The sequence below is a fragment of the Chrysemys picta genome, chromosome 22, assembly GCF_011386835.1.
Source record: "Chrysemys picta bellii isolate R12L10 chromosome 22, ASM1138683v2, whole genome shotgun sequence".
NCBI classification, from domain to species: domain Eukaryota; kingdom Metazoa; phylum Chordata; order Testudines; family Emydidae; genus Chrysemys; species Chrysemys picta.
The window spans coordinates 2,873,234-2,897,557 of record NC_088812.1 but is presented as its reverse complement, the minus strand read 5'-3'; the positions used below and the strand labels follow the sequence as shown (position 1 = coordinate 2,897,557).

Sequence of the window (24,324 nt, the reverse complement as noted above, 5' to 3'; positions counted from 1 at the left end):
GTGTGTCCCCTCTGCCTGCATCCCCCGAGCAGGACTCCACCACGAGCACCTAGACTGAGCTCCTTGTTTATTAACAATGGCACTTAGACCCACACTACCCCAGCCTCAGGCGGAAGGGGCAGGTGGGTAGAAATCAGAGGCGGTGCTGAGGAGTTGGGGGGGAGGGGGCTGGGCTCTGCCTCCTTCTCCCCCAAAGCCGGCACTGCCTTAAAGCAGGGCCTGACAGGTGCAAGTTTGGCTCTCGCTGGGTCGCTTTCCAAGGCAAGTCTCTTCCAAGCCTCCCAACAGCCAGGATGTGCCCCCCCCAGCTCCCACTCATTCCCACCAGTCAAGTTCTCAGGTGGGCAGGGCCCCACCTGGCTGAGGTGGGGGGGGCAGCAGTTCAGGGCTCCACCTGGGCGGCTTGATTCTGGGACGGAGGTGGGGGGCTGGCTCCCCCTACAGCTCTGCCTGGCCCCCACTGGGGCCCGTGTACTGGATAGTGGCCAGGAAGGTGCGAATCTCCATGGGCTGCAGCGTGACTCCCAGCGGGTTAAGCCGAGGGTAGGGCTGGCGCCTTGCTGCACCTGGGGGAGGAAGCCAGGGGTTAAGGGCCTGGGGGCCAGCAGAGGGGCCCTGGGCCTAGAGGCCGCCAGTTTCTCCACGGGATGGTGGATACAACCCTCCCCTGTGTCTGAGAGCCCACCCCACAAGGGGCCAATGTGCCAGCTGCCCACCCTCCCCTAGGTAAGGGGGCAGGTGCTGGCTGTGCAGGAGAGGGGGGACACTGCTCCATGCTCTAGTGCTGGGGTGTGTGTGTGTGTGTGACCTACCTGTGGCTGGCCTCCAGTTGACCCGGTTCATGGCCTCTCGCTTCTGGTTGGCCACCAGGTTCATCTCCTGCAGGGAGGTGATGGTGAAGGAGGAGAACAGGTGCTGGGGGGGTGGGGAGAGAGACATGGTCAGTAACTTCCTCAGGTGAACCCTGCCCCCTGCTGGCCACCCCCAGACCTGCAGGGGAGTAGGCAGCAGCAGCTCCACACCCCACCCACCCCGACACAGGGGACTCCTGCAGTCTGGTGTGAAAACAGGATTCTGTGCTGGCCGTCCTCCGCCTCTGGGTGGGGCTGCTCATTTGTGCTCCACCCCAGAGCTGGCTGCATTTCAGTGCCAGGAAGGGGAGACAGCAGCACCCACCTCTGGGGGGCAGGGGTTAGCATCAAGTGGGTGAGGGGGACCCCTACATCAAACAGCTGCTACACCTCGTGTCTAAGGATCCCTTTCCCCGTGTGGATGTGAAGCCATCTCTGGTGTGGGACAGGGCAGCTGTTTTACACAAGTGTACTAGGGTGATGCTAAGATCCACCCCAGAGGTGGCTGCATTGCAGCACCAGGCAAGGGAGCCTGAGCCTGTCAAGTGCTTTAGATGAAAAATCCTCCAGGCCAGTGGCTCAGCAAGTCCCGATGCCCCAGCCCAGCCCAGCCCCTGCTGTTGGCTACCTACCAGCAGGTCGACAGTGATGGGCTGGGAGCCGTTGGCGCTCTCCCCTCTCTCAAACTGGTGCTCCAGGCGGATGAGGACGGAGCTGGGGTCCCACTGGGCCAGCGTCAGGAGATGGATGGAGGGGGGAAGCGCTTGCTTCAGAGCAGAGAACTGGGGAGGGAGGAGAGACGCGGCGTCAGGCTGCCAGAACAGCGCCACCCAAGGGAAAGTTTTGGCAAACTAGACAAGTCACCACCCACCCCTGAACTAGCTCAGTTCCCCAGGCTGCCCCGGTGCCTGCAGGGACGCGCAGGGTGGATACAACCCGCTCCCCTTCTCCTCCAGGGGCTGGCCTGGGGCTCCCAGCAGGCAGCAGTGTCCCCCTACTGCTGAGGGAAGGGGGGTACAGGGGGAGCCCTGCTTTCAGCAGAGAGCAGCTGCCTCGTCACAACCCCTCAGTTTACTTGAGCCCTCAATTTTCTGTCGAAGAGCAGCTTGGACAGAACATGGGGTGATCGGCTCAGCTGCCCTCACGAGTGAGTCACCCCAGCGCAGGTTTCACTGGGGGCATAGCCCCATTTGTGGAAGAGGGTCATGCGTCCCCCCATCCCCCGAGCAGGGAGCACAGGGCCATCAGCTCTAGCCCTTTTCATTAGCAGATCACAAAGCTCCCATGATGGGGTTAACCTATAGTTCCCCATAGCCTGCCCCCGGGCTGTTGGGGAGGGGGCAGGAGCTGTAGGACTGGGAGAAGGGGGAGAGGTACGGCGATCAGAAAGACAAGGATTTCTCTCCTCGTCCAGCCCAAAGAGCCCTGCCCTGGAGGGAGGTGAGGTGGGAGCTGAATCTGTGTCAAGCAGGGCTGAGACCCCCACACTCGTTTCACAAGTGGGTGAGGCAGTGGGGAACAAGCAGCCCCTGGCAGGATTCAAACCAGCGACCCAGCAGCTCACAGTCCCCCTCCCTAAAGCACAGAGCCCTGCCCAGGCACCTGCTTGAGGCTGCGCTGCCCCCGGTGGAAGGAAGGGCCCCCGCCAGGGGCCAGGACCAGCTGGGGCGCCATGAACTCCTGCTGGGCCTGCAGCCGGTGCCGGTCAGCCGAAGACTCCACCGTGTCCAGGAAGACGAGGTGCCGGCCCCTCACCACCAGGCCGTCGTTGTAGACCCCCGGCTCCAGCAGGGGCTCCCCCACCCCGCGGTTGTCATCGTAGAGCAGCCGCCGATGCACCTGGCCGCAGGGAGGGAATGTCAGAGCAGCTGCTGCACTGGGGGCTGTGAGCGCCCCCTGCTGGCCAGCCCTGGGCACTGCACGCTGCACTGGTGCAAGGGATCATAGAGCTAAGGGCACCACCTGCTGGTGCAGCCCTGCTTCTGCAGGATGGGGAGGATACACAGGCCCAGAACAGAGGGGGGTGGTGGTGTTGGGGTGGGGTTGGAGTCCATCCTATCTCCTCCCCATCCACCGCTGCAGGGGGGTGTGGGAGGGAGGAGCCCAGGGCAGGATTCCCCCCCCGCCCCCATCTCTCACCATGAGCTCCACGGAGCCATCAGCCACACTGCTGCCCCCCTGCGAGCGATCCGTCAGCACCGTCAGCTGGAACTTCTTGTTCTAGAGAGAAGAGGGAGCCCAGAGCTAACCGAGCGGGCGAGGCCCTGCCGGGCAGGGTCACTCACCCGCTCCCTCCAGCAGGGGACATTGGGAGCAGCCCCCCACCTCCCCCCCCCCCCAAGCAGCTCTCCTGCTCTTCCATCCCCGTGCCTGCCTGCAGCTTCCTGACCCCTTCCTGGGCTACATTCCCCGTCCCTGTTGCTGGGGGGGGTGTCAAGCAGATAGCCTGGGGTCCAGGCAGGGAGCACTTTGGGGGGGGGGAATTAAGAGAGTGGCAGGTGGGGCTGCGTTTCTTCTTTCTGGAATAGCCTCCCTCCTGTGTCTCTGCAGCACCACCTCCTGCGACACTATGCTCCATATTCCTCAGAGAGATATTTCCATATATGATTGTGGCATAATTACGATGCATTTTGCACAAGCTGGGTCATACGACGTGTCCTTGGACCAGTGCTGATTTGCTGAATATGATTATCCCCTTTGGATGCATGTAGCATGTTTGTATCTGAAGTTATAAATACTGGCTGGGTGTATTTCAGATGCGCTTAGTCTGAGGCTGTGTCTACACCACGCACCTTCGAGCGACCGAGCCGTGCCGCTAAACGGCGCGCAGTGGAGCTGCTGTTTGTTGGCAGGAGAGAGCTCTCCCCCCGACAAAAATCTTCCACCCCCAACAAGCGGCGGTAGCGGTGTTGGCAGGCGAGCGCTCCTGCCGCCAAAGCTGTTCACACCAGCACTTTTCCTCGGCAAAACATTTGGCGTTCGGGGGGCAAGGGTGGGTTTTTTCACACCCCTGAATGACAAAAGTTTTGCTGACAAAAGTCCAGTGTAGACAGAGCCCGGGTGACCCCCACAGCCAGCCTTTCGGGTACAACGGTGAAGAAGCTAGACAGAGCTGATGGACTTTGAACGGGCTTGGCCTGCCTGTAAACGTTTCAACCAGCCTGTAAGTAACGGCTGCTGTGACCCAACCAGGGCATGGACCCAGACCATGCGATACCGGACTCCATGTTGGGTACCTGTAGCTTTCCACAAATTGGGTGGGAACTGGTTTTGGAACAAAGGGTTCCCGCCCTCTGTTAAAGCTATCTAAGGTGGGGCGTGACGTCATCTAGGGGCCTCACTCCCCACCTAAGAGAACGCCTGGAAACACGTGAGGAGCAAAGAGTGAACTGGGGGCAGTGCTGGACCCAGGCTCAAGGGATTTCTAGCCTGGGTATGGAAATCTGGTGGCCTCCTTGTATCAGCAGCCGGGCTGAGAGACTGCGAATTCCTATCCAATCGGTCATTTTAGGCTTTGTTTGCAGTTTTGTTTATTGACTTTTTGATCCGTTTGCTATCACTTAAAATCTTTGTCGTTAATAAACTTGTCTTTTGCTTTATGTAACCCGGTGTGCCTTTGAGTGAAGTGTCCGGGGAAAAAAGCTCAGCGGGGTTAACACAGGCTTGTTGCATTTTCCTCTCCACATTGAGGGAGAGGTGAACTATTTATGAGCTTACATTACACAGCTCGCTGTGCAGTGCAGGACAGTATAATTTTGGGTTTATACTCCAGTCGGCGGTGCGTGCCTGGGGAGCTGGGAAATTGGCTGGTGTCTGCTGTGTGCACTCAGGTAACCTTCTCTTGAGGGAATTCTGCACCATTGCGCATGTGCAGAATTTATGTCCCCTGCAGATTTCTTTGCTTCCACATAGAAAAATGACTTTCTAACGAGGAAGCAGAGGGAAGCCACCAACGTGGTCATGTGACCTCCCCAGCAGTACGTTTCAGGGGCCCAGGGCAGCCGGCAGAGAGGTAAATCACTGTGGGGCGAGACTGGCTGGTGGCTCCTACCCTGCGCCGGGCTCAACTGCTAGTCCCGGCTGGGCTGGGGAGCACGGGACTTCCTCTGCCCCTGCACGGCATCTGGGGCCGGGTCAGACCCACCCCCAGATTTCTCCCCTGGCTGCAGGAAACGCTGCAAAGTCCCCCCCTCCCCTGTTTCCTACACCAATCGCTCCTGAGCTGCAGGGGAGGGATCCCTGTACAGGGAGCTGCTCCCCCATCCATCCAACCCCCCCCGCCTCGTGCAGCCAGACCCCCTCCTACCTTCCCATCGACCCCCCCCACCCTCAGACACCCCCCCACTCCACCTGCACCATCCTGACAAGCCACCTGAACCTGGATCCCCGCTCCACTGAGACCCACTCCCCCAGCATCTGGACCCCACCACTGATACCCCCACAGCCAGACCCTCTGCCAAGCTCCATCCCCCTCACACCCAGAGCCCCCCCCCGCTGAGCCCCAAGCACCTTCACCTGGACCCCCCTGCCGAGTCCAATTAACGTTGCACCCAGAAACCCCCCAACAAATGCCTGTGCATCCAGATCCCCCCCACTGAGCCGCCTGCACCCAGACTGCCCCACACAGAACCCTCTCAACCCACATCTGGATCCCCCCCACACTGAGCCCTTCCACACTTGGATCCTGCCTGGCTGAGCCTGCCTGCTCACACCTGGTGCACCTGGCACGGAGGGGCAGGGCCCTGGGGTGTTTCTGGGGCAGGCCAGGTCCCTGCGCTGTGTCAGGGTTGGGTGCAGCCTCACCGCTGAGTCCGTGTCTCAAGTGGAAGCTGCACAGTGATCTCCCACCTCTGTGCAGCCAGTGGCAGGTGCTCGCCAAGGCCACGCTGGAGCTTCCACATTTATTTAACAAATAACATTTACAGAATTTTAGAATACTGTGTGCAGAATTGTTAATGTTTTGGTGCAGAATGCCCTCAGGGGTACCAGGTACCACCTGCTGGCGTGCTGGGTGATAACGGGGCCTGGTGAGGCTGGCTGTATCTCCGCCACAGCAGTGTGGGCAGGGCCAACCCAGCTGTGTGTCCTACAGGGGCGCAGTGCTTCCCAGACTGCACCCCGGGGCTGGCCACCCGTCACACTCATCTCTGCCTTTCCTCGAGCCGCTGCATGGGCCAGAGCAGATCTGGGGGCGTGGGAATGAGGGACCAGCAGCACCACCTGCTGGCCAGCACTGGTGTCTGCAACGCCTCCCCCCCCCCAGGATCTTGTCCATATCTGGCACCCGCTGCTGTAGGAATCAAGCCCTCGCCATCTTTAGTGTATTTACCCTCCCACCCCGTCCCTGTGCAGACAAGGCAGTGCTATGATCCCTGTTTTATCAATGGGGAAACTGAGGCACAGGGGCATGACATCACAAGCTCCCACAGGGGAGTCGGTGGCAGAGCCAAGAACTGAAGACCCAAGCGAGTGTCGCTACCCACTGGACCATCCCCGTCTCTCCAAGGAGAGGAATCCCTCCCCCCCCCCCCACACACACACACACACTGAGCGATGGGGAGGGGCCCCAGCGAGATGCTGGCAGGGGCCCCCTGGTACCTTGATATAGATGCGACTGTTGACGGGATAGTAGTTCCCAGCCACCGGCTCCGTCTGGCTCAGGTTCCACGTGGCTCGATAATCCCGCCTGCCGTGAGCATCAGAGCCCCATTAAGCCCCGTGTCGGCCATCTCCCCCCGCCCCCAATCCGGGGAGTAGGGCCGGTTCGGGCTGTGCAGTCCAGGGCTCTGGGCAGATCCCGAGCGACAGGGTTCCCAGCCCAGCCCTGACTGGGGAATGGACTGTTCCCTATACCTAGCCCTGGGGTACCCCACATGCTGCACAGTCTGTGTCTGACACCCCCCCAGGGGGAGGCTGCCAGCTAACCAGGAAAGGGGGACGTCCAGGGCTCGTTGGAGTAGCTCATTCAGGGACCTCGAACAATAATTAAGGCCTGGACGTTCATTAAGACACAGCCCCTTTTTCCCCAAGGGGAGAAGGGACTCGGTAATTCAATGGAAGACACGAGAATGGAGCCAGGAGTCCTGACTTCCAGCCCCCCCCCCCCCCCCCCCCCCCCCCCCCCCTCCCAGAGCTGTGGGGAGAACCCAGGAGTCCTGACTCCACCTTGGAATCATCCCCTCCCCTGCCCAGGAAGGATCACCCCACTCCCAATGTCTTGCCACCGCCCCCCGCTGCCCTTTACCTCCGCTCCAGAATCTCCCGCCCGTTGGAGTCCGTGTAGAAGCGTCCGTCCGTCTGCAGGGACGTCTCGAAACGGCTGATGATCTCCTTGCCTAGCCCGTCACTGCGGCAGAGGGTGCGGCAGCGTCAGACGTGGGGTCTGGCAGCACACGGGTTCCCCCACCCCCGACACACTTCCTGGGGCTGGTCTGACATTTTCCATCTCAGCTGTGTCGATGGGAAAGGTGGGGGAGGGGCTCCCCTTGAAAAGCATCATGGGGACGGACCAACGGATGTTCCGTCAAAACTCCCAAATATCTGCATTTGGCTGCAGTGCCTCCCACTTTATAAACCTGGCTCCCGGGTCAGACTACATCTCCCACCAGGGCCAGGGCCGCCCATAATGCACCACCTCCTGCCCCCAAGAGGGGAGGCTGTGGTGCATCATAGGAAATGTAGTCCAACCCGGGAGCCCAAACCAGAGAGAATGGAAACTCTGAACTACAAATTACCACAGCGCATTAGGGCAGGACTGTGGTGCACCATGGGAGATGTAGTCCACCCAGGGAGCCCAGCCCCCAGAGGAAAATGGGAGCATAAGGCACCAAAACTACAACTCCCATGGAGCATGGCAGCAGCTCCTCCAAGTTGAAAATTACTTTGGTCTAGAGGCAGTTTCCTGTGTCAAAACCCTTCCATTTCCCACACTCACGCTATAGGGATGGGCCCCACCGTCCACTCCAGCTCCACATAGGGCTGCCCAGCATAGAGCCGCACCACCTGCGAGCACCACGAAGAGAAGTTCTGGTAAACTTCCTGCACCAGCTTGTTCTGGACCAGAGAGAGAGAGAGAAACGTGTGTGCGGGATCCCCTCGCCCAGCACTGCCTTGCAGCCACTTAGAACATAAGAACGGCCAGAGTGGGTCAGACCAAAGGTCCATCTAGCCCAGTGTCCTGTCTTCCGACAGTGGCCAGTGCCAGGTGCCCCAGAGGGAATGAACAGAACAGGGAATCATCAAGTGATCCATCCCCTGTCGCTCATTCCCAGCTTCTGACAAACAGAGGCTAGGGACACCATCCCTGCCCGTCCTGGCTAATAGCCATTGATGGACCTATCCTCCATGAATTTATCTAGTTCTTTTTTTTAACCCTGTTATGGTCTTGGCCTTCACAATGTCCTCTGGCAAGGAGTTCCACAGGTTGACTGTGCGTTGTGCGAAGAAATACGTCCTTTTATGCATTTTAAACCTGCTGCCTATTAAATTTCATTTGGTGGCCCCTAGTTCTTGTTATGAGAAGGAGTAAATAACACTTCCACAGTTTATAGCAGGATCCCTCACCAGATGCTGAAATGCAGCTGACTCTGGGGCGGGGTGTTAGCAGCCCACAGCACCTCAGCACAACATTGGAGGAGAGTAAGGAAGGGATCCTGGATTCAGTTGGAAGTGCAACGAGGTCTGATTGAAGGATCCTGAAGGGGGTTAGCTTTGACTGAGACATCACGGTAAGGTTAAGGAACATGCCAGGGGATCGTCAATGGCCATTAGCAGATGGGGCCTTAGTTTTAAGTCTTACCCAAGAGCTAGCAACTCTGCTCTAACCCCGCGGACTCCAGTCCCCCAGACGGACTTGGGAATAGAACCCAGGCATCCTGGCTCCCAGCCGCCCCCCTAATCTAACCTCTAGACCCCCCCCCCTCCCAGCTAGCTCAGGGCTAGTGACATAAGGGAATCGGAGACAAGGGACTTCGGCTCCCACGCCCAGCCCCCTGGAGTTCCCACACCGGGGACGCCCCCGCCACCTACCTTCACCAAGTACGTGTGGGCTCGCCCAGCCACACGTAAGGGCTCAGAGCGGTTGGGCCTGAAGATATATGCCCCGGAGGCCTGGGCGCTGTCATCATTGCCAATGCTGGCGTTGTACCTTGGCGGGGCAAGAGGGGGCGGATGGTGAGAGAAGGTCCAATCAGCTGCCCAGAGCACCATGAGCCCCAATGCCACGCCAGGGAGAACCCCCCCCCCCACGCACACAGACCCCACACTGGCCAAGGGATCGAACTCCCCCTCCTGGGAGCTGGTTATTACCCTGTTTTACAGATGGGAAAACTGAGGCACAGAGGGATGGAGAGGAAGGTATTCACTCGTGCTCGAATGTGAGTTAATAACAGAGCTGGAAATAGAACCCAGGAGTCCTGATCCCCAGTCCCCACTGCTCTACCCGCTAGAGACCACTCCCGCCCCAGAGGTGGGGATAGAACCCAGGCATCCCGACTCCCCGCAGCTCACTGACCAGAAGAAGTTCTGAGACACAGGCAGCGAGATGCTTTTGTCCAGGTTCTGAATCTCCATCAGGAGCCCAGTGCCCGGGTCGAACAGAACCCGGAGATGCTGTGGGGAAGAAGGCGAGAACGTCAATAGACCATGACCCGGGGGACAACCCACTGCAGGACCCCTCATTCCTCCACCTCCGATTACCCTCCCCTCCGCCTGGGGGTCGCCCAGAAGAGACGCCCCTGGGTCACACAGTCCAGTCCCCACCCGGTCAGCTCCCCCCATTCAGAAACGAATCAAGTGCCATCTTAAAGCTCGTCAGGTTGTTTACCCCCTGCTGCTCCGTGTGGAGGCTGTTCCAGACCCGCCTGCCTCGGATAGTTAGAAACCTGCTTCTCATTGCCAGCCTGCACCGATTCCTGGCCCGTTTATCTCCCTTTGTTCTTGTGCCAACATTATCCTTTAGCTTCAATAGTTCTTCCCCCTCCCTAGAAGCCCACTGCACTAGGGGCTGTATGTTATTTATTAGGTGTATTACGGTAGTGCCTCCAGCTCCAGCCATGGGCCTGGGCCGTATTGCGCTAGGCGCTGTACAATATTTATTAGGTGTATTACGGTAGCGCCTCGGAGCCCCATTGATGGTGCTGGGCGCTGTACATTATTTATGAGGTGTATTACGGTAGCGCCTCAGAGCCACAGGCCTGTACCAGCTGGAGGTGGACAGACAAGAACAGAGACAGTCCCTGCCCCACAAGAGCGGGCTGCTCCCTTGCCTTAGGAAGTAAAACTGACCCGACAAAGTGAAACTGACCAGGCTGCCCCCTTGCTCAGGAGAGTACCTCATTCTGGATCTCCCTGGGGGACCAGGCGTCCACACGGGGTTGGGCCTGCTCCCGGATCCGTTTGGCCAGCCTGGAGCGCAGGTCCCCGCTGGCTGTTTTCGAGACGGTGTAGGCGCTGTAGCCCAGGGGAGGGGCCGAGGCTGGGAAGATCAACTCGTGGGTGGCGTCTCCCCGGTCTCGCCTCACCGCCCGGGTGAAGTTTGAGACGGGGACAACCTGGAAACAGAAAGAAAAAACATCTGAGGCCCAGATGGTGCCGCATGGGGACACCACAGGACGGATGCAGGGAGCTCGCAAGTTAAGCAGGGTCGGGCTTGGTTAGAATGTGGATGGGAGACGGCTGCTGTCAGCTCGTCAGCACTCTCCCTTCACAGTCAGTGCTGGCCCCAATGCCACAGAGTGATGCTAGGGGGCGCTGCGCTGCAGAGAGAGGGGTGGGAGCTCAGGAGGGGCCACTCCCCACTTGGGGTCACTGCTGGCCGCTAGGGGGCGCTATGCAGCAGGGAGTGGGAGCTCAGGAGGGGGCACCGACCCCAATGCCCCAGTGGCGTGCTAGGGGACACCTGGCTTTCTAGTAAGATTTAAAAACCTTGTGCTCATTACACAGCCCCTGGTGCTTTCCCCGGCGTGGCGTTAACCCGTCAGTCCCCTGCAGCCTATTTGCCAGGCACAAGGAGCGGTGCCAGCTTGGGAGGACACTATTGCCCGGGACCAAGTATGCATGGGCACCATCGCCCCCTAGAGGATGCAATCAGACCGGCTCGAGCGTATGCAATCACACCGCCCTCTAGTGGTGGCAGCATGCGGCGCCGTTACGAGCTGCAATACTGCTGCCGCTAAGAGATCCTCCTTTTGCTAGAAGATGCCAGAGCCCAGTCCCTGCTAACGAGTGAATCCCCTGCAGGCCCACGACACGGAGAGGGATGGAAACCGGCCAAGCGTGCAGCCGCAGGGTGGAGACAAAGAGTCAAGAAGGAAGACGCTCTGGCCCTACCTCATTCGGCACCGTCTGGCCGTTGGGATCTGTCACCGAATACGAGGCTCCCTTCACCGGCAGCCGGACGTTCCAGCTCACACGCCGTCCCAGCGGGTTGTAGAGGATCACCATGAACTGGACAGACAGACCCAGGTTAGCGGGATGCCCACCTGATCCTCCCCACCGCCAGCCAGAGAGAGCGGGCGCTACTCACTGGCTGAGCCCAGAGAGGAGAACAAGCCGTCCTACACCCACAAGGTAAGAGCCAGTCTCCCCCAGGTCGAGTAGCGACCTGCATTCTTGGGCTGGCGGAGCTGGGTTCTAGGCCCGGCTCCCCTCCCGCGCCCGCGGCCTACACAACAGCAAGGTCCTTACGGTGCCAGCGGATTCGGTCAGCGGGCACACGCTGATATTGAGGTAGTTGCAATAGATGAAGTTCTCCTTGTTGCCGCTGATGCTGGCCAGAGCGTTACTGACCAGGACCTGCAACGAGGAGAGATGCCTCCCATCAGGTGAGAGACGAGAGATTCACCCCCCCACACACGCATTCCAGGAGGGCGCTGGGCTGCTGGGAGCAGGATGGGGGCGCTCTCCCCTCACAGTCCGTGCTGACCCACAGCAGCTTCCTAGGCAGTGATGGGGGGGGGGGGGGACCATCAGCCCCTCCCCTTCCTCCCTGTTGTTCCTGGATGCGCTGCCCTGCACTGCCTCTCTGGAGACGCAGGTGAGGGACACAACACTGAAGGAGCAAGGGGTGGGGGCGAGCGGTGAGCCAGTAGTGAGTGGTGGTTCTCATAGCAGACAGGGGAGTGTCTGGCAGGGGAGTGAGGAGGCGAGCGGCGGGCAGGGGAACGAGGAGGGATGCGGCAAGCCAGCAGCGGGCAGGGCCGTGAGGAGGGACGCGGTGGCGGGAGGGGGGTGGCAACCCCCGCCCCAAAACCTTACATAAATAAATTACAATGATTTGGATGTCTACATGCGCATATTATTTTCTTAACTTGAGGGAAAAAAATAAATAATTTTAGGAAAAATGTCAGTGTGGCCACCAGCAAAAGTTGGTGGCCGCACTCTGAGGCCACCAAGAAATTTGTTGCGAGAACCCCTGCACTAGGGGGCGCTGTGCTGTACGGATCAGGGTGGGGAATGCTCCTCTCACGGTCAGTGCTGGCCCCCGATTCCCTGGGGTGGCGCTAGGGGGCGCTGTGCTGCAGGGAACAGGGTGGGGAACGCTCCTCTCACGGTCAGTGCTGGCCCCCCGATTCCCTGGCGTGGCACTAGGGGGCGCTGTGCTGCAAGGCGCATGATAGGGGGGAAGCTCTCCCCTTGGAGTCAGCATTGACCCCAACGCCCTGGGTGGTGCTAGGGGGCGCTGTGCTGCAGGGAGCAGGGGAGCTCTCCCCTTGGAGCCAGCATTGACCCCAACGCCCTGGGTGGTGCTAGGGGGCGCTGTGCAGCAAAGCATCACCAGGGCAAAAGTTGGTGGCCGCACTCTGAGGCCACCAAGAAATTTGTTGCGAGAACCCCTGCACTAGGGGGCGCTGTGCTGTACGGATCAGGGTGGGGAATGCTCCTCTCACGGTCAGTGCTGGCCCCCGATTCCCTGGGGTGGCGCTAGGGGGCGCTGTGCTGCAGGGAACAGGGTGGGGAACGCTCCTCTCACGGTCAGTGCTGGCCCCCCGATTCCCTGGCGTGGCACTAGGGGGCGCTGTGCTGCAAGGCGCATGATAGGGGGGAAGCTCTCCCCTTGGAGTCAGCATTGACCCCAACGCCCTGGGTGGTGCTAGGGGGCGCTGTGCTGCAGGGAGCAGGGGAGCTCTCCCCTTGGAGCCAGCATTGACCCCAACGCCCTGGGTGGTGCTAGGGGGCGCTGTGCAGCAAAGCATCACCAGGGCCACCCTTTGCTGAGGAGAAGAATAGGAAGTTATTAGGGGGGGGTCCCCTTTAAATCCCCTTGCCCGGCGCTGAGATGCAGCCACCTCTGGGGTGGGGCCATAGCAGGTCCTTGGCTACTCCGACACCCCCACAGGCTGCCTTTTCCCTGGGCCATCCTGCCCTGGGATGCTCACTGCAGGGACTAGAGGAGGCAGAGTCAGGTTCCGGGATCTCTGGAGGGGAACAGGGTGCCACGTACCTGGCAGGCGTCCCAGCCGGCAGCCAGGCGCTTGGCGTAGTCATTAGCCACGTGCTGCTTCTCCGTCCCGCTGACGGCGTCGTGATGCTGGGCCACTGCCATGGCCCGGCCTGTGGGGGAGCCGGGGCGTCAGGGGCGGAACAGGGAGCTGCGCCAAACCCACCGGGTGGGACAATGCGGGGGGCAGGGAAAGGGGGATTGTGGGGCCAGACAGCCCCCCCAAATCCAACCTCTCCAATAGGGGGCTGGGCCTGCACCTCCCCTGCCCGGCCTGAAGACTCCCCCCGGCCACCAAGCTCCAGCATCAACTTGGCAACTTGCCTAAGGCAACACAGACAGGAGTAGAACCCAGGAGTCCTGATGCCATCCCCTGCTCTAACCACTAGACCCCACTCCCCTGCCAGAGCCCAGGAGTCCCTGCAGCACTGGTCCATGTGGGCCACATTGCTGGATGTCTGTGTATGGAGAAAGCAACACTGCCCTCTGCTGGCTGCGATAGGAGCTGATCCTTTGCTCCGTCTCCCCCTAGTGGCTGCAGGGGGCAGGATACGTTTGGGGGGGAATCCCGATAACGAGGTGATTCACGGCGCAGCAGCTCACGTACGGAGCACGGCGCTGTCTCCTTTCCCGTAGGGGCCCGTCCTCGCCACCGGACCGGCCAAGGCTTCCAGCTGGTTGCAAACCTGCAAGGGGGGGCGGGGGAGCAGTGATGAGAGAACATTTATCCGCATCCGGTAACCCTCCAGGAGGGACTCGCCACTCCCATTTCATAGAGGGGGAAACTGAGGCACGGAGAGGGGATGGGGCCTCCCCAAATTCGCACAGAGCCCCTCCCAGCCCCTCTGCTCTAACCACTAGACCCCACTCCCCCCTCAGAGCTGGGGACAGAACCCTGGAGTCCGGCCTCCTAGGCTCAGACCTCCTCTGTCCCGCTCAGGACAGGGTGCTGGGAAGACCAACAGGCAGCAGGTCCCAGGGCGAAGGGGCGTGGGTGGGATCCCGGACTCCCTGCCCCCACCTGTAGGAAGTTGTTGCTCAGTCGCTCGTAACGCTTGAAGGCCGGCCGGCTGGTGAAGTAGCCTGTCCAGAAATGGTGCGGCCCGTCAGCGTAAGGGAAGAAATCGTCGTATTTGAGGGACCTGCGCGACACCAAAGAGGGTCCCTTCTGCGACTCATGGGTCCAGGAGACCCGGACCTACTCCCTTCCCCCTCCTCAATCCACCCCACCCGCACACCGCCTGGCCAGAGGGGGGTAGCCAGCCAGTCAGTGCCACAGCTCAGCCCCTGCCCCCAGCACCAGCCACTCTCAGCGCCTGAGGAACAGATAGGGTGACCAGATGTCCCGATTTTATAGGGACAGTCCCGATTTTTGGGTCTTTTTCTTATATAGGTTTCTATTACCCCCCCCCACACACACACCACCTGTCCCGATTTTTCACACTTGCTGTCTGGTCACCCTAGGAACAGAGAGGAGGATTATAATGGCATGGAAGAAACTAATGAGAGATGTGCTCATTTATATACTCCAGCGTGGCACTAGGGGGCGCTGAGCTGCAGGAAGCAGGGTGTGGGCTCAGCAGGGGGCGCTCTGCCCTCCCAGTCGGTGCTGATCCCAATGCGGCACTAGGGGGCGCTGTGCTGCAGGAAGGCAGGGGGCTCTGCAGGGGGCGCTCTGCCCTCCCAGTCGGTGCTGATCCCAATGCGGCACTAGGGGGCGCTGTGCTGCAGGAAGGCAGGGGGCTCTGCAGGGGGCGCTCTGCCCTCCCAGTCGGTGCTGACCCCAATGCGGCACTAGGGGGCGCTGTGCTGCAGGAAGGCAGGGGGCTCTGCAGGGGGCGCTCTGCCCTCCCAGTCGGTGCTGACCCCAATGCGGCACTAGGGGGCGCTGTGCTGCAGGAAGGCAGGGGGGTCAGCAGGGGGCGCTCTGCCTTTCCAGTCACGGCTCCATCATTACCCCTCCAAAAGGGAGGCACCAGGGGTTGGCAAGTCCATCCTCTCCGCCCTAGCCTGGCGGGGGAGGGACAGCGCAGGCCACCCCAGGCGGGTTCCCGCCAGCCCCACCCGGCCCCGGCGCTCACCACGACAGGTTGGCTTTGAAGAGTTCCCACAGGTAGCAGGTGGGGGTGGAGTAGAGCACGTGAACCTCGCTCCCGTTGAGTTGCTGGAAGAGACACAAGGGGGCGGAGGGAGCGGGTTTGGCGATCGCGCCAGGTGGGGGGCTGGGCGCTGTCATCCCCTAGTGGCCAGTCAGGGTAAGGCGTCTGCTGCAGCCTGCCACTCCCAGAGCCCAAGGACCCGGGTTCGAGCCCAGCCGTTGCCCAATCACAGCAGGGCCCTGCCGAGGGCAACGGGCCTCCTGCCTGGGCCACATGGCTGCCCCCAGGGGCTTGGCCTGTGGGTCAGGCAGTGGGAGCCCAACCCTCTGCATCTGGAGCGGGGAGCCTCTCCCGGCCCAGCAGGCATCCCCAGCCGACAGGGGGAGCCCTGCCTAGCAAGGGGCTCCTAACCTCCCCCGCCACTTGCAGTCCCGGGGGGGGGGGGAATCCCTGCCCCCCCAAGGGGCTCCTGACCCCCGTTACCTGCGCGTTGACGTGTTTGATGAGCTTGTCCATGTTCTTGTACCACAGGTTGGCGTTCTCGTACTGGAAATCCGAGCCCATCGTCATGACGATGTGCTTAGTGCGGTAGTGCTTGGCCTGCAAGGAGACGACGGGAGGAGACACTTGACGCTCCCCACTCCGAGACGCCCCCGGCTCGGTACCCAGATCCCGGGCGAAGGCGTCCCCGTGGCGAGCGCCTGGCAGGCAGCCGTCGGTTCCGCTTTCCCCACGGGGAAGGTCAAAATTGTTTCGGCAAAACTGAAATTTTTTCCCGCAGGAAATTCTGGTTTTGCAAAATGGGCGTTTGGCGGACAAGTCATTTCGACGCGTTTCTCACCTGCTCTAGCAGGGAGCTGCGGGGCAGGGTCCCGGGGCACTGGGCTGACACACCCGTCACCAGAGCGAATGACGGAGAGCGCCTGGAGACTCCAGGGAGGCTCCCCCAGTGCGATCTTGGGGCGGAGGAGGAAAATGGGGCCTGGTCCCAAATATTCAGCTGTGTATTGCGGCCGGACAGAGACTGGCCGTGTGTCACGGGGGCGGAAGCTGTCCCTGGGGCAATCCCATTCCGCTCCTTTCTGGGGCTGGTTCATTACCTAGTTCCATGCTCTACCGGCAATTATTACACCAGGGACAGAAACGGCGTCCGCCCACGCAGTGGTGAAGCTAACCATGGGGCCAAGAAAGTCACGTCCCCCAAAAGGGTCTACACTACAGCGCCTCTCTGGCTGTAAAATGACACTTGTGACTTTCCCCCATGGACCAGCAATTCCCCACCCAAACCCCAGGCAGCCAATCACAAGAGTCGCACCAACAGCTGAGCGTCCCAATAACTTATGCAAACTCAGGCACCAGCCCAGATAGGAATCAAACCCAGGAATCCTGACTTCCAGCCCCCTGCTCTAACCACTTTCCCTCCCAGAGCCAGAAATAGAACCCAGGAGTCCTGGCTCCCAGCCCTTTGCTCTAAGCCCTAGACATAAGGCCAGCTGGCTGCAGAGGGCCACCCCCGCTCCCTTCCCACCTCTCACCTGGGCAGCCGCGGTTCCCAGGAAATATGCCACCAGGCTGTCCACGTTGTTCTCATCACTCGCATCGTCCACGATGGGGCTGTCAGAGCAGAACTGATCCCAGCAGAGGGACAGGGGCGGGTTGTAGCCGTTGGGGAGGACACCTGGGTGGAGGGGGGAACAAGATCACCGGGGGCATGGGGCGGGATCCAGCCAGCAATGTGAGGGACGATGCGGGTGTCGGGGGCCAGCACAGAGCCAGGACCCATGGGCGGCTCTGCCCTGTGAGGCTCCCCCAGGGCAAAAGGAACTGGCCTACAGGGGTGCAAACATCGGGGGGGGTGGGAGAGAGATCAGACTGCATCCAGCCAGGAGTGCAGGCCAGGCACCCAATCTCTGCCCCCACGCCCCGGACTAGGGGTGCCACCTCTGAAGTACAAAAAAGAGGGGGGGAGGGACCTCCAGGCCAGCCCCTCTCCTCCCCTCCATTCCAGGCCCCCAGCTGGACACCCCAGATCCCATCAGGTGGGTCGGCCTGGGGGCAGCCTTCCTGCTTCTACCACTGCCTCCCCCTCAACCATGAGTCACCCCCCCACACACACACCCATGGGGCCCACCCACCTGCCAGCCCTGGCTGCCCATTGGCGCATAGCACTGTCTGTCTGTGGCACAGGTGCCCCGCCCCCCAAAATTGGGACTTGGAACGTCCCGGGAAGACCTGCCAGCATCCCCACTCCAGCTCACCGGTGAAGAGGTCGGCGCCGGGTGGCTGCAGGCTGGCGCTCGCTCTCCAGATCTGCTCCATCTCCCGCAGCTGCTCCCGGTTGGCTTTGTCCTGGTAATCCAGACGGCCAAAAAAGAAGCCATCGAAGCCCATCTGGAAAGGGGACGGGGGGGGGGGGGGGGAGAGGGGGTGTCAATGCCAACAGCCTCTGGGAGCCAGCAAACACTGAGGCAGCAGCATGGCCTTGCGGTTTGAGCGCTGGACGGGGACTCGGGAGACCTGGGTTCTATTCCCAGCTCTGCCACGGGCCTGCTGGGTGACCTTGGGCAAGTCCCGCCCCTGCTTCGTGCCTCAGTTTCCCCACCTGGAAAGTGGGGATAATGCTCCTGACCTGCACAAAGCACTTTGAGACCTGCTGGTGGAGAGTGACACGTTGTCCCCAGCAGGCTACCCCCTTGGCCTCCAAAGTCCCTGCCTGTTGGGGGGGGCAGAAGACCCCCCCCGCAGAAGACCTCACCTGAGCGAAGAGGGAGGCCTGCTCTCGGGAGTGGCCGAAGGGGTCGATGTGCCAGGCGGCGCGAGGCCGGCCACACTCCCCGAAGGTCTCCTGTAGGAAGCGCAGCCCCAGCGTCATCTGGTCGATCATGGCGTTGTAGTGGGCGGCCGCCTCGTCGTTCATGCACCAGCCGCCGTTGATAAATTCCAGCCGCCCTGCGGGGAGGGGGAAGGAGAGGGAGAGGGGGCGGGTCACCCTCAGCGCCAGGCGAGCAGAGAGGCCGGGGCACCACTGCAGTCTTCAGCTGCCTGGCAGCACCGGGGAAGGAGAGAAGCCAGGGACCTTCTGAGGGGGTGGGACAGCACAGACAGAAGATGGCACAGGCCAATTGATCCACACAAGCAAACACTGTGTGTGTGTGGCAGACACACACACACACACACACACACACACGTGTGGGCTACCCGCAGCCACTGCTAGGAGCGTCTGTGAACTGTTTTACACCATGCCAATAAAGATCTGAATCAAGTTGTGCGAGAGACACAAGATGACCCAAGCAAACGCCCCACATGCATGTGTGTGACAGAGAGACACCCCAGCCATTTGCCTCCTCTGTGCGTGTGTGTTGCGAGGTACTCACCAGTACAGGCAAAGTGTCAGTGTGGGAGAGCGAGACCCACACACTGGGACGGGCACAGGCGCATACAGTACAGGCCAATGCAGGGATCTGACATGTGCTCGCACACACACAGGGAGTTTGGCTGGGTTGTTGTGTATCAGGCCACGCGCGCCCACTGATTGGCCCAGGCATATTATCTGGGCGTGTGTCTTTCACACACACGGGCCATGGGCCTGTAGTGACGTTGTGCTCCATATGCTTTATACAAATATGTTTGTAAGTGTCGGGTTTCAGAGTAGCAGCCGTGTTAGTCTGTATCTGCAAAAAGAACAGGAGTATTTGTGGCACCTTAGAGACTAGCAAATTTATTTGAGCATAAGCTTTCAGTTGCATCTGATGAAGTGGGCTGTAGCCCACGAAAGCTTATGCTCAAATAAATGTGTTAGTCTCTAAGGTGCCACAAGTACTCCTGTTCTGTTTATAAGTGTGAACATGATGTAACTGGAATATGCTTTATGCTAAGGTCTCCTGTAAGGTATCATTACAAAACTTATAATCTACTGAGTGTGGTCATCCTGTTTGTATGAACGTATCCTTCTTGTATCTGAAACTAGGAATATGAAGTACAACTCTGAGGGCCTCTGTAATTTTGCAAAGTGTGGGCCATTAATGGTGGTTTAGAATCTCGATGGCTCCCAGTGACCAGGACAATCGGTTGTAAATGGTTTGTTTACCTGCAAGCCTGCCTGTGTGTGTCAGAAGAATGAGGCCTTACAGTGACATGTGACCATGTCACATGATACTGGAATCCATCTTAAACCTGGTGCTTTTCCCGTTTAGAAGGAGGGGTGGGGACCCAGAGAGACAAAGGATTCCCACCTTGTGCCAAAGCTATAAAAGGGGGAGCAGGACAAGGAGGGGTCCAGTCATGAGAAAGCCCCTGCTTCTCACCTAAGATGCCTGCTGGAACTAACAAGGACTGTACCAGGGGAAAGGTTTGGGCCCAGACTAGGAAGGAGTCTAGTCTGTGAAAGAAGCTTATTGGAACATCTCTGAGGGTGAGATTTACCTGAAATCAGTTTCTTAATGTATCAGGCTAAGACTTGTGTGTTTTTGTTTTATTTTGCTTGGTAACTTACTTTGTTCTGTCTGTTATTACTTGGAACCACTTAAATCCTACTTTTTATACTTAATAAAAATCACTTTTGTTTATTATTAAACCCAGAGTAAGTGATTAATACCTGGGGGAGCAAACAGCTGTGCATATCTCTCTATCAGTGTTACAGAGGGTGGACAGTTCATGAATTTACCCTGTATAAGCTTTATATAGAGTAAAACGGATTTATTTGGGGTTTGGAGCCCATTGGGAGCTGGGTGCTGGAGACAGGTGACCTGCTGAGCAGTTTTTGGTTAAAGTCTGCAGCTTTGGGGGTTCAGACCTGGGTCTGTGTTGCAGCAGGCTAGCGTGCTGGTTCAACAAGGCAGGGTTCTGGAGACCCAAGCTGGCAGGGAAAACAGGCTCAGAGGTAACTTCAGCACATCAGGTGACAGTCCCAAGGGGGTCTCTGTGACCGAACCCATCACACACACGCCCACTGATTGACCCAGGCATATTATCTGGGCGTGTGTCTTTCACACACATGGGCCTGTACTAATCAATATTGCACAACGTACACCCAGGAGCATATGCCTGGAGAGAGAGAGAGAAAGAGAGAGTGTGTGTCTCTCAGTGTGAGAGAAACACACCCCCACCCCCACACCCAACTGAGGCAAAGAATCGCTGTGAGCGTCTGTCTCTCCCCATCTGTCCCACCTACGCAGACACTCTCTGTATGACCGGTTGGGGGACATCACCAGCCCCAGCAGTGCAGGTCACACCGCCTTCTGCCGCAAGAGCAGCGCCCGGCTGGCCAGCCGGCGCGGGATCCCTTACCCTCGCTGACCAGCTGCCTCACCGCCTGCCGCGTGGACTCCGCCTGCAGCCGCCACCAGCGGTAGAAGAAGGCCACCTCGACGTAGATAAAGCGCTTGGTGGGGTCGGCCAGGAGCTGGGGGATGACGGAGTCCAGGATGTACTGCACACCGGCGTGCTGGATGTCGTTGCGCGCTGCGGAGGGAAGGCACGGGGCTGAGCGGAGACGTCCAGGGAATCTCAGAGCAGGGACGGCAGCGGAGCCAGATCCCCCCACGACCCAGCCACAGCACCCCCAGGAGGGTGGGATCCCCCACCTTGCCACAACACCCGCAGCGCCCCTCCAGAGGGCTGGATCCCCCCCGGCCATGGCAGCACCCCTGGGAATCTCAGATCTTTCTGTCTCTCCAGAGCAGGGAGAAGCACCCTTCCCCATAACTGCTCTGCCCCCTCCTCCCCTCCAAGCACCTCCTGCAGTTCAAAATCTGTCTCTCCCCCGAGCAGGGACAGCATCAGGGTGAGATCAGCTTGCACGCACAGCGCCCCCTGGAGTCTCACCCCTCAACCAGCCAGCCCCCACCCCATGGCCCATTCCCCACCCACTGAGTCAGCCAGTCCCCACCCCCCGCCCCCTGTTGAAAGGCCCCCATGACCTAGGCTTCTGCTTAAGTCACGCCCATCCTGCACGGCTTTCTCTATGGCCTGAGAGATAAGATGCTCCAAAGGCATTAATGTTTCCACTAACTATGTGCTGGCCTTGACTGATGTCATGGAAAAGCCGCCCTCGTGAGACATGGCCTCTAAAAGGTGACATTAATATCCTGGTGAGTAAGACCACGGGCTTATTATGGCCGGGGGAGAACAGCGGGGGAATGACAAAGGTTCAATATGTTCCTTGGCCTGCCAAGGACTGATACAAAATGCTCTGAAGAAGCAGGATCTAATGATTGGGGGGGGGGGGCGCTACATTCCTGGCTTCTGGGAGAGGAGTGGGATCTAGTTGTTAGAGCACAAGGGTGGGGGAGCCTGGGATTCAGGACTCCTGGGTTCTATTTCCAGGTCTGGAGACGGAGCAGGGTTTAGGGGTTAGAGCAGGGTGGGGATTTCAGGACTCCTGGGTTCTATCCAGGTCTGGAGAGGAGCAGGGTCTAGTGGTTAGAGCGGAGTGGGGCTTTCAGGACTCCTGGGTTCCAATCGGGCTTTCAGGACTCCTGGGTTCCAATCCCCACTCAGATTCACTGTGTGACCACAGGCAAGTCCTAGGACGCTTAGTCCGTGAGTGCCTGTGAACTGCCATGAAATATTCTGGCAGGCGACACAGACTTTATCTAGCATCTGGCAGGGAGGCGAGGTGGAGCTTCCCCCAGGCCTGGAGCAGGTCCCTACAGCACGGCCAGGGTTGGGAGGTGCTCGCTACCTCCATCAGCAGCAGAGGAAGTAAGTATGCTGACGAGCAGCACTTCCTCCCCTGCCCACACCTTGCCGCAGAAAGGAGCCCTCCCTCAGCTTAGACTCATGCAGGGTCACAGCCAGCTCTAAACCCAGCAGAAACAGGGATCAGATAGCGACACTGGCCTTCAGATTTGATCCTGCTGCGTGGGCCAGCTGGCTTAGTGTTTGGGGAAAGGAGATCCAGGGTCTCTCTGTTCTCTGGGACACAGGAGAGCCAGAGTCTCTTATTCCTGTCTCTGCCACTGGCCTACTGGGTGACCTTGGGCAAATCGCCTCGCTCTGTGCCTCAGTTTCCCTACCTATGAAATGGGGATGACAATACTGACCTCCTTTGTCCAGTGCTTTGAGATGTACTGATGGCGAGCCCGAGGTAAGAGACAGGGATTAACCCACTGAGTCTGACAGCAGCAGCTCCGGTGCATGGAAACCCTCCCTCCCGCCCCTTGCGTGCCATCTCCGCCACATACCTCCATAAAAATACTGATCCACTGTTTTCAGCCAGCCCACATCGTTGTGCGTGTGAGGGATCAAGTGGACATTCAGCATGTCTGCTTTAGTGGCCGGGCAGGACTATGAGGAGAGAAATAACCAGACATGATGCGAACTGGAGGGGAAGGCCGCAGCGTACAAACAAACCCCATTGTAAGGGTGCTCGGGGCCAATATCCTGCAGATAGGAGATACCGATCTGAATGGATATTGCTCGGTGTAGCCAAGAAAAGGTGGAAAGAGGCAATTGTCTTCTTCACAGCCCCCTGCTCAGAGCCGGACTGCTCCCTGCACTAGATTCTCTAGGGCTTTGGACAAACAGCTACTGAACAATAAATCACACGCCAACAGCAGACTGAAGGAGTTTTTTCCACTGATGTAGTTAATCCACTTCTCTGAGAGTCAGCAGCTAGGTTGACAGAAGGATTCTAGCTGTATCTACGCTGGGGTTAGGTTGTCCTAAGTCCAGTGCTCATGGCACTAACTTTTTCACAGCCCCGAGCGACAGAGCTAGGTCAATCTAAGTGTTCAGTATAGACCAGGGGTACCTGGCTGGGGAGTCAGGACTCTTGGGTTCTAGCCCCAGCTCTGGGAGGGAGGCAAGGTTGGTGGTTAGAGCAGGGAGGCTAGAAGTCAGGATTCTGGGGTTTGATCCCCAGCTTGGTAGGGAGAGTGATGTCTAGTGGTTAGAGCAGGTTAGAGCTGGATTCTTCTGTCCCCAGCCTTGAGCCGCAGGCTCCCCAGCTATAAAATGGAAAGATGTCACCCTGGCCAAGGTGCTCAGCTTTGCAGAGCTCACAACGGGAGATCGCTAATTATCATAATCATCATCTCACCGAGAGGAAGTGACAGTTTAGGGAGATGGGGGCAGGAAAGGAAGAGGAACAAAATGCAGAAACAGACAAAGGCACCAATCTGCACAGTATTAACCCCCTAACGCCCCCACTGCTAGGGCTCTCCCCAAGCTCATGCGGTCAGTGCTCCCTGTTTTACTGAACTCGGGAGGGGTGGGGGGTGACCCTCGAGACGGCTAGTTATCTGCAACGGGAACTAAGCATTGCTTTGAGCCCCCAGCTGCCCACCACGGCCCAGAACTGGGCGGAGGATGTGAGTGTGTGGGGCGGGGGGGGGAATAAGATGCAGCCACTGCAACGCCAGCTAAACTCTGGACTGTCCTGCCTTCCCCACCATGGCTCAAACACAAGAGCACCCCCCACCCCCGAACCTCATCCCCCCTTTCACCCCACAGTCTCAGAACCCCCAATGCATCTGGGCCCTCCTCTCATTCCTCCCCCACCTCTCAGAAACACCTCCCCGTTCCCCGAGCCCCCCTTCCCACAACCCTCCTTCACCTGCCCCCCCCCCCGAGATCTCCCCTATCCCACCAGCACCCACTTCCCCAGAGCCCTCTAACGCCTCCCCTTCAGCCAAAGCCCCCCTCCGGGACCCCCCGATTCTCCTCCACGCCTCCTCCTCCCCCTTTTCCCCAGACCCACCCTGCTGCCCCCCTTCCTCCCGCACAGGGCGCCCCCCACCCATAGCCCCTTGGCCCCCCTCTCCCCTCACCTCATAGCCACAGCCGGCTGCGGCCGCCCCCAGCAGCCCCACGCCCAGGATCAGCCCCACGGGCAGCCCCATCTTCCGCCCGCAGCCCCTGCACCCTGCGCCTGGCAGGCAGCTCCTGCTATCATGTGACCCACCCTTCACGTGACTCCCTGAGCACGGAATCC

At 59.5% G+C, this 24,324-nt stretch overlaps 1 protein-coding gene across 1 annotated transcript; it reads right to left on the bottom strand.

The window, feature by feature from the left end:
* Window positions 1–50: 50 nt before the first annotated feature.
* MAN2B1 (mannosidase alpha class 2B member 1) lies at window positions 51–24,318 on the bottom strand. The gene is made up of 24 exons (XM_005310642.4): window positions 24,161–24,318; window positions 22,574–22,676; window positions 20,676–20,849; window positions 18,145–18,338; window positions 17,648–17,780; window positions 16,925–17,067; window positions 15,873–15,989; window positions 15,372–15,454; window positions 14,312–14,432; window positions 13,898–13,976; window positions 13,294–13,403; window positions 11,538–11,645; window positions 11,181–11,297; window positions 10,184–10,402; window positions 9,364–9,461; window positions 8,880–8,997; window positions 7,786–7,904; window positions 7,096–7,197; window positions 6,450–6,537; window positions 2,991–3,071; window positions 2,454–2,690; window positions 1,484–1,633; window positions 813–915; window positions 51–566 (listed from the first exon to the last, which is right to left on the bottom strand). The coding sequence occupies exons 1-24, from the start codon at window positions 24,230–24,232 to the stop codon at window positions 439–441; spliced, it is 2,997 nt and encodes a 998-aa protein (XP_005310699.2). The 5' UTR covers window positions 24,233–24,318; the 3' UTR covers window positions 51–438.
* Between the last annotated feature and the right edge of the window lie 6 nt (window positions 24,319–24,324).

Bases quoted from the DNA above. Each gene is read 5' to 3' on its own strand.
- MAN2B1 (XM_005310642.4), bottom strand. From the start codon at position 24,232: ATGGGGCTGCCCGTGGGGCTGATCCTGGGCGTGGGGCTGCTGGGGGCG. The intron at 14,433-15,371 runs GTGAGCGCCGGG...GGTGTCGCGCAG, and splicing joins TTCAAAGCCAACCTGTCGTG to GTCCCTCAAATACGACGATT. The intron at 9,462-10,183 runs GTACTCTCCTGA...TCTTCCCCACAG, and splicing joins CCAGGGAGATCCAGAATGAG to CATCTCCGGGTTCTGTTCGA.